The sequence below is a fragment of the Montipora capricornis genome, chromosome 2 (genome assembly GCF_036669925.1).
Source record: "Montipora capricornis isolate CH-2021 chromosome 2, ASM3666992v2, whole genome shotgun sequence".
NCBI classification, from domain to species: domain Eukaryota; kingdom Metazoa; phylum Cnidaria; class Anthozoa; order Scleractinia; family Acroporidae; genus Montipora; species Montipora capricornis.
In genome coordinates this window covers 11,599,757-11,609,125 of record NC_090884.1, presented here as the reverse complement: position 1 = coordinate 11,609,125, position 9,369 = coordinate 11,599,757, and the positions used below count along the sequence as shown (strand labels likewise).

The 9,369-nt window shown below is 40.8% G+C and overlaps 1 protein-coding gene across 3 annotated transcripts in view; it reads right to left on the bottom strand.

Annotated features, from left to right (window-relative positions):
- Window positions 1-259: 259 nt before the first annotated feature.
- LOC138038833 (patatin-like phospholipase domain-containing protein 7) overlaps window positions 260-9,369 on the bottom strand; it is a 76,396-nt gene continuing 67,286 nt past the window's right edge. For 2 of the 3 annotated variants that reach the window (XM_068884898.1, XM_068884899.1), the window contains 8 exons: window positions 9,082-9,151; window positions 8,530-8,646; window positions 7,367-7,515; window positions 6,455-6,567; window positions 5,744-5,783; window positions 3,256-3,393; window positions 2,013-2,312; window positions 514-822 (listed from right to left, as the gene is read on the bottom strand). In XM_068884898.1, the coding sequence (XP_068740999.1) occupies window positions 763-822; window positions 2,013-2,312; window positions 3,256-3,393; window positions 5,744-5,783; window positions 6,455-6,567; window positions 7,367-7,515; window positions 8,530-8,646; window positions 9,082-9,151 (987 nt within the window). In that variant the 3' untranslated portion in view covers window positions 514-762. Of the gene's footprint in view, window positions 823-2,012; window positions 2,313-3,255; window positions 3,394-5,743; window positions 5,784-6,454; window positions 6,568-7,366; window positions 7,516-8,529; window positions 8,647-9,081; window positions 9,152-9,369 lie in introns of all 3 variants that reach the window. The other variant, XM_068884896.1, reaches the window with a different exon arrangement.

The window sequence follows — 9,369 nt, the reverse complement described above, 5'->3', positions numbered from 1 at the left end:
TGACTGTTCAATTTGGCAATTTCCGAGATTTTTGGCTGAATGGTAAGCTCCCCCGATGAAGGGGATGATTTGGTGTAAAATAAAAGCGCTTTGGTTTTTTCCAGTCACTTTGTTTGGAGCCAAGAGGGAAAAAGTCCTTCAATATCACCCTTTCCGGCGCTTTCCTTTCCAAACACAGACGCCCCGCGACGCTTTATATTCCGAAACCCTTCACATCATTTCTAATCGAAATTAAACAAGGCACATCTCACTTGCAACTTTCTCACTATAAAAAGACATTACTTTTCATGTTTCGTTTTTTTGGCACACAATGCACGCAAACGCCTGTCTTGGAACTTCACATTTTGAACAATTTACTTTAAATGTTCCACTTCGCATTAGAAAACCTATATGCTTAAGGCTTACAATATCATGACCCAAGATCCTGATTCACCTTATGTTTTTTTCCAATTTATATTTAGATACAGTATTTTTTATTGATAAATTCACCCCTTACGCATGCCAAAATCGTTTAACGATGGCTCAGTGCATTTTGAGCGATTTTAATAATTATATCACACAATGGAATCGGCTGTCTTACTCATGGGGCTGTGGCACTGTTAGCCTTGAACCCATCCAGTCACGACAAGGAAAGCCCTTGGTGGCGTAGGCTAGAGTCCAATGACTCCGAAAGCTCTTTATCTACCTCGGCTGTGATTGGAGCCCCATTCCCCTACTGAAGTCGACCAGAACATCACAAATATAAGGGTGTTCCAACACATTCTACGGTTCACTGTGGACTCCAAGTGGCGTCATCCTTCTCCGCAGATGGGTGTCGTCCGACTGCAAAAGAAACCAAAAACTCATTATGAAGCTAACATTGATATCGCCGAACGTTTCCTTCGTACGGTACCTTTCTTCTTTTACAATTACGGCCATCCCCTTTTTTTCCGTTTAGCGTCGTCCGAACGACCCAAATTTTTGGCATTTTCCAAAAAAAAAAAAAAAAATTGGTTAGGAGTTTCCTTTTCCCCACGCTGTCTTAATTTTGCAACAACATCCACCAACTTTTCCGCCATATTGATTTTGGGTTCACGTCTCGTTATTTTCCTGGCTCTACAGCTATGATGCTGGGGAACCAGGCCTCCGATTCCGATAATGCTTATGATTTTATCTTGGGCCCTTTGTTTTTTTCAATCCGACCGACCGACCCAATATCAAGAAACGCATTCGACGGTGAACGGGGAAAAAAAAAGGGGGGATGGCCTAAGCAATACAAAAGACTACAAGTATTAACATGCAGGAAATATTTCCCTCACGGAAGGGCTACCTCAAGTTACAGTAAGTAAGAATTATACAGATAAAATCATAAATACATAGGCAACTGGAAATTACGTACAATAATAAACTAGTAAGAAGAATAAATTAAGAGAAAGTAAAAATATCCTTCTGGTGTAGATAGGATTGTAATCGATACTTAAATTCTTTTAAAGATTCACCTTATTTTAAATGTAAAGGCAAAGAGTTCCATGATTTCGCTACTCTAAAAAATTATCATTTAGCATCCTTACTATTCTTTAGTGAGAGAAATTAGGTTAGAATACATTGCTGAATGACGATTTTGCCTAGCAAAGAAAACTTGCCGAAAAAGCCGATTAATTTTTGGACAGGTCACGCGGATTTTATGGGAATCTTGTCTTAATATATATATTACAGAGAAACGCTTCCACGCAGTCGGATTCAAGTGTCTCGTATGTCAACCCTGCGAGCAAGACTTGCAGAGTTTACTCTGTCAAACGCCAGACGACTTTACTCGTCAATGGGAGTCGCTTCAGGGATGAATGGGTTAAGAAAGAAGCAATTTATAAAATGTTCTTTCTTTCAAAACATTTTAAGCACTCACTCAGAGTTGATGCAACAAGAAACAAGAAATGTACCGCCAGAAATTCCGCTCGCAGGTCTGAATCGAGAAATTGGAAAAGTCCATTTAAAGAGAGGGAAGCCCTAGCGTAACGCAATTGTTATGCACTTACGTCATAGCCAGCTTCTTGCAATTGGTGTCGGATAACCGCTTGCGCTCGCGCTCGCGCCTTCAGGGCCAACAAATCTTCGTGCTCAGAGAGCGATCCTGTCCTCGGTCTCATTCGCACTATTGCCTCGACATCTTCGTCTTCATCGTCGTCTTCGGAGGCCGAGAACATATGGTGACCAATAGAAGAACCATTACTGAGCATGCCTTCTGATGACGAGTATGGTAACCAGTCATGAGGGTGGGGAGGCTCGATACGGGATATCTGCTCCGCCAAGTTGGTAAAGGTAGTGCTGGAGGTCATCTAAAAGCAAGGAAAGAGAAGTTAAATTCGAAACTTGCAATCGTTAATGGCATTGAGAGTTTACTCGATTGATTATAACAACATTCTCGAAGAAGGCAGGATTTTTTCAAGAGTATGGGAACAATATATAAGAAAACAAAAACAATAGTAACTAACTTGCGCCAACGTCGGCGGCTGACTCTTTGAAAAGTTGACGTATTAAATGTTGATTGAAAGATAACCACTAGCTCTGTTTGACTCTAATGTTAAAGGGAACCTCCACTTAAACAAGAAAGCAACTTTAAACCACAGAACATAATGTTAACAATCCAAATTGTTCAAACTTTTTCCAATGAAGGCTTTTGTACCCAAAAAAAATGGAAGTCAAAAACGCCTGTTTTGGCTTTCAAATTTCCCGGGCGCAGCGTCGTGTCGTGGTTGCCCTATTGTTCCAGAACAATCGCTCTTTGTGTCAGAACAACAGGGCAACCACGACACGTCACAATTATTCAAGATGGCAGCGCCCGGGAAATTTTAAAGCCAAATTTTAAAACAAAATTCATTTCATTCGGATACAAACGCTTTCATTGGAAAAAAAGTTTGAACAATTTTGATTGTAAACATTATTTTCTGTGGTTTAAAGTTATTTTCCTGTTTTAGTGGCGGTTTCCTTTAAGAACGCCCCACGTGGATGTTGAGCCCCCTTAAATTCCGCGATGAGTCAAGCCGAACGGCAGAGGCCGTCAGATAGAAATCTGCAAAACAACTGAAAGAGCGAAATAGTTCGCGCCTAGGAAAAGCTTTTGATGCGTTTTCATTATCTACAATGTCTTAACATATATAATACTTGGAACTCAAAAACTGCGTCAAAGGATACATTTGTTCGTATGAAAAGGACAGCTGAAGCTTAGCTAATCACAGAAAGAACCTGGCATCGACGTCAAGTGTTGGAAGATAAACTAACCTTCGCAGGAGGTTGTGCAGTAGCGGCGTACGCATGGGTCATGTGACTCCTAGACGGATGCTCCCTTAGAATTTCGGGTAATCTGTTTCCCTTGATCCAGCCGCTGAACACTGTTTTGCCGTGGTGATAACCAACGTCCTGGGGAGGTTATAGTATACTAATTACGGCTCAGGATTACTGTCAAACGGTTAACATCATTAAGTGTTTCCATTTATTTATCCCTCGAGTAACACAAATAGTAATGGTCCGGGAAAACGGCTTCAACATTTGCTGCAACATCTGTTCGATTTTGTTGAATGATGTTGAACGATGTTGACCGCCGGGGTGGGCAAACGGTTACAACACATCAACATTTGCTTCAACATCCGTTCGATTTTGTTGAGCAATGTTGTGCGATGTTGCACGATGTTGAACAATGTTGAACAATGTTGACTGCCGGGGTGGGCAAACGGTTACAACACATCAACATTTGCTTCAACATCCGTTCGATTTTGTTGAGCAATGTTGTGCGATGTTGCACGATGTTGAACAATGTTGACTGCCGGGGTGGGCAAACGGTTACAACACATCAACATTTGCTTCAACATCCGTTCGATTTTGTTGAGCAATGTTGTGCGATGTTGCACGATGTTGAACAATGTTGAACAATGTTGACTGCCGGGGTGGGCAAACGGTTACAACACATCAACATTTGCTTCAACATCCGTTCAATTTTGTTGAGCAATGTTGTGCGATGTTGCACGATGTTGAACAATGTTGACTGCCGGGGTGGGCAAACGGTTACAACACATCAACATTTGCTTCAATATCCGTTCGATTTTGTTGAGAAATGTTGTGCGATGTTGTGCGATGTTGCACGATGTTGAACAATGTTGACTGCCGGGGTGGGCAAACGGTTACAACACATCAACATTTGCTTCAACATCCGTTCGATTTTGTTGAGCAATGTTGTGCGATGTTGCACGATGTTGAACAATGTTGACTGCCGGGGTGGGCAAACGGTTACAACACATCAACATTTGCTTCAATATCCATTCGATTTTGTTGAGAAATGTTGTGCGATGTTGAACGATGTTGCACGATGTTGCACAATGTTGACTGCCGGGGTGGGCAAACGGTTACAACACATCAACATTTGCTTCAATATCCGTTCGATTTTGTTGAGAAATGTTGTGCGATGTTGAACGATGTTGAACGATGTTGGACAATGTTGACTGCCGGGGTGGGCAAACGGTTTCGACACATCAACATTTGCTTCAACATCCGTTCGATTTTGTTGAACAATGTGGAGCGATGTTGAACGATGTTGAACAATGTTGGCTGCCGGGGTGGGCAAACGGTTTCAACACATCAACATTTGCTTCAATACCCGTTCAATTGTGTTCAACAGCGATGTTGAAACCGTTTGCACCAACCCCCTCCCCTTCCCTCTTCAACCATGTTGAAACATGTTGAAACAAAGTTGAATCGATGTTGAATGAGTTTAAAAGCGTTTAAACTTTGTTTCAAAAACCATTCAACATTTCTTTTGTTTTCGCGAATGCTGAATGAAAATGAAGCCCTTTGTTGCCCCCCCCCCCTCCTCCCTCTTTCAACATTGCTGGGTGTGGTGATCGGTCTCTAAATGACGTATCCATGCTCCAGGCTGCAGTCTGGGAGTGAATTCCAGGTTGTTGAATCAAATGTATAATATATTGAGACCGTTTTCCCACCCCATCAGTCAATATCGTTCAACAAAATCGAACGGATGTTGAAGCCGTTTGCTCAGACTTTAACGACATAACCTCACCGTATTAATTAATGTATAATGGAATAAATAGAACTTACTACTTACTTGCTACTCTACCAACACAATATCCCTCACTCAGTTGTACAGTCAAAAGAGCCACGTTTTCGGCTAATGCAAAAGGAATTAGTCTTTTTTTCTTTTCAGTGACTGTCTCACGCCGAATGCGAAGGGCGAGAAAAAAGTAGGGTTAGTTGCTTTGTTTGTAAAAAAAAAGTGAGTCATGCGCCGTTGTTTGTTCAACCTAATAGAACATGCCGCGCCTTTTTTCCTGTTAAATGTTGAGTACAGGGTTTTGTAGCTGTTAAGCGCATTTTCTCAGGCTTTTTTTCTAGGAAAATCATAAGTATAATCAGTATCACCCAACTAGTGGACTAATGCAAATGCTGCATTTTGATTGGCTACGCTATTGGAAGATTTTTTTAAACTTTATTATTGCCTTTTCTGTCCGACTAGTTGGGTGATACTAAAACAATTATACCCTTCGCCCTCAAGGACCACGGGTCAATAGCCCATTCGGCTTCGCCTCACGGGCTATTGACTCGTAGCCCTTACGGGCTACAGGTCTAATTGTTAAATAACAGAGGCTTTAGTTTACTAAATGAAAGCGCATAAACAATTCCAGCCACTGATTGATGTAGGTCGTGTTAATTTATCACTGAGTATTACTTGTATCTCGACTTTTTTACACTTGCAACTTACAACTATCTCATCGAAGCGTCCAAACTCCAAAGTCTTGAACCTGTAAATTGAATAAGAATCAATCCATCATATTACTTTAACGTGGAAAACGCATAAATTTTAATTATTTATCATTGAACTTCAATCAACTAATCAATCGACCGAAGGGCAAAGACAATTAGATCGACCAGCGAGCCTGTCTTAAAAGGCCCGTTTGAACGGTTTCTACATTTGCTTCAACAAGCATTCAACACTTTGTTGAAACAAATGTGCAGTGCATTTGAACAGGTCGTCCAACATCGTTGAAAGCGTAAAAATGCTGAAAGAGTGTTTAATCAAATTTAAATCGGTTTAAACCTTCGTTCAACATAGCTTCAACTTTTTCTTTGTTCTCGAAAATGTTGAATAGTGTTGACGCCGTTTGAATACTCTGTTAAACAATTGTAGAACACACGCATGCTCCATGATCGCCAAATCAATATGGCGACACGCAGTTTATCTGGACGAGAGAGTCTGGTTTCTAGTTCTTAGTCCCTCGCAATCAACGTCAACGAAAATGTTGGTACTTTTGTTGACGCAATGTTGGAACCGTTTGATCGGCCTCCGCACAACTTTGTTTTCGCGTCCAACATTTGCCCAACATCCGTTCAACTTTTGTTGAACGAATGTTGGTCAAATGTTGAACCTGTCTGTCTCTATGTTTGTCTGCCAATCAACCAAATATGTTCATACCTATCAATGGGTGGTCTGATATACTCGCAGTAACTACTCTCCTTCACCTCCGCCAACTGTCTGACACACGACACATACGCCAGACGGGACTGGATCTCCGCCATGTCAGGAATCTAAAATGAGACAGGATTGTTTTCTTGTTATTTACAATGTTCTAATAATAAGACCCTCCCGACTTCGACACCCGGTGATTCCACCCATTAACGTCGTTACCTTAGGTTACCAAAATTAAAATTTTAAAAAAGCAATTACAAAAGTCTCAGTCCTGATGCTCCAGTCTTCCTATGTGAAAGTTGAAATCAGAGAATTGTCAAGAGTATTTCAGTAATTTCTTGCATTTATGTTGGCAACCTAAATCCATTAATCTCAAAAATACAACACGCAAAAAGAAGAACCTTTCAGTCGTCCTTTGTTGACCGAAAAAAACTTCAAACTCGGAAAGTCCTTTTTTCAGAATTTGAAACGCATGATACGTTGTCGAAAACTTATTTGTCGACAATCCCTAAGAACGAGAATACAAATGGAGAGGAAAGACGATCTTTGTTTCGATAATTTAATCCGTTTACCACGACTGACGTCGTTTGGTTTGATAGTATATATCTCGGAGAAAGTAATTATCACAAAAAAACAATCCCGGCTAACAAACAAATATCTCTTGAAATTTAAAGACAGGAAAAAAGGAAACGGTTTTTAGTATGGTAAGTTACTCAATAAAATAACTAAATTAAAGCACTGCCAAGTGATTTGTTTATATCTTCATAATAAATTCACAGTGTGTTTATTATTCTCCGACTTTGTTCAATGAACATAATGAAGTGGTCTTTGAACAAAAGAGGCCAGGAGGGAAAAATACGAACGGCCTCGAGATGAGAAGGGATAAAAGCACACATGGTTTTGCCTACATTTCGTTACCTTTACGGTTTCGGCAAAAGGATTCCACTTGTTCCACAACAGCCACCAGCCCGACAATTGATCGCCGTAGTTCGTCAGGTCGTCGGGATCCTCCGATCCTACATCGATGGCGATGATCGTCTGAGCACCCATGGTTTTCATGACATCGGCTAAAATAAAAGTGATAACAGATGACACTATATAGCAATTAAGAAGTCGCAATGCATTTACATGTGAACATATGAAATGCGTTTTACAACCTTCGTGTAATAAGGCAGACCACGCCGCCAGGAAGTTAAGCGGCTTTCACACGGCAAACTTGAGTTTGCAAACTCAAGTTTGGCAAACTCAAGTTGGTGTGTGTGAACGGCACAAAAACAGTCAGCATACACGTTGGCAAACTGTTGGCGACAAACAGAACTTGTTTCTATTCTCGCCAATAGTTTGCCAACATGTTTGACAACTGTTGTTGTGTCTTTCACACACACCAACTTGAGTTTGCCAACACGAGTTTGCAAACTTAAGTTTACCGTGCGAAGGCCGCTTTAGTCTCCTCTTTGTAAAGAATGGGCTCTTTGACTTCCCCCAGTTTCTGAAAAGAGGACTTTCGCCCCCCTCATCCGTGAAAACTAAACAGCGGTCCAACCATTTGCAGATGACATTCCAAAAGAACACTTCCATGGCAATTAAAAGACGACCCAAGTATTGGCAGCTAAATGCATCCATGAAGACTACCATTACATTCTGTCATGTTCAGATAACCCACCACGCCAAGGTTTGAGAGGCGATAAAACCGATAACACAGCCACGCTGTGTTACCTTTCAGCCATTTTTGGCGCCTGGCACGTAGGGGTAGGCGGTCTGTTGTTGTCAACTTATTCAAACAAATTGAAATTTTAAAGCTCGTGCGATAACGCCTATCGTTTATCAATCTTGGGTAAAAAAACAACACAAGAAAAAATGTCATGACAACTTCAATCGTTCCCTATAAACAACGTGTTTTCTTCCCCAAACCATAAGTCCGTCTCCACTCCCTAACTATGCTATTTTTTGACCTACTTCTCTGAAACAAAGGTTTGCAACATTCATTCCCCGGGCTGAGGAGCTAACACCAAAAAGCCTACAAAATCAGTTTTTGACGCGAATTACAGACGCCATTCACAGCGAATAATCAGTCAACATACCGGGTAAATTATTAACGTATCCTCCGTCAAGTAGCAAATGTCCATCCTTTGGGTCACAGAGTGGAGGCAGATAGCCTGACAGAGACATGCTAGCACGCACATAACGCCACAGACACCCTAAAACGGAAGGCATGTAGAGTTCCATTAATTCCCACATCCTAAGACCGTCCTTCCGCTCTTGGGAAAGGACCTACGCAAATTCATCTTGTAACAAGGACAGGACATATGCATTTAGTTTATTTAAGTGTAAAGCAAATGTTAAAAGATGTCCAACTTCAACTGCTTTCTGATGCCTTCTGAACGACTTTGTCTTACGTACATTTTTATACCTATTATCCAGCGGTCTTGGTAAACTCGGAAGGACAATGGACCTCTTTCAAAACGGTGGCCAAAAAAAATATTCATTTGTTTCAATGCTAATAAGTGTTTCTAGCCTCGCTACCGTAAGAGCAAATTTCAAAAGAATATTTGTTTCAAAATGAGGGCACTAGGTCTAATTAACATGAATACAAAAGAATGAAAAAGTGATCGCCATTTAAAGAAATAACCCACCATCTGTATGCACTCTCATTCTTGATGACGTGATATCGGTTGTGATGCAATAGTAAGGCAATAACATATCCTGCAAAAAATTATGGATTTTTTTATGGAAAGTACTAGCGTGCGATATTTACAACCGATTGAACAAGGCTTCCCAGCCAATGACATGAGGTTTGCGAAAGCGAAAAAATCCTGCATAAACATCACAACAGCACTTCTTTAATGAAGTATAGAAGAGATACATATAGATCGAAAAGCAAAATAAGGTTTCAACCGTATTATTCAAGATTATCGTGTGAA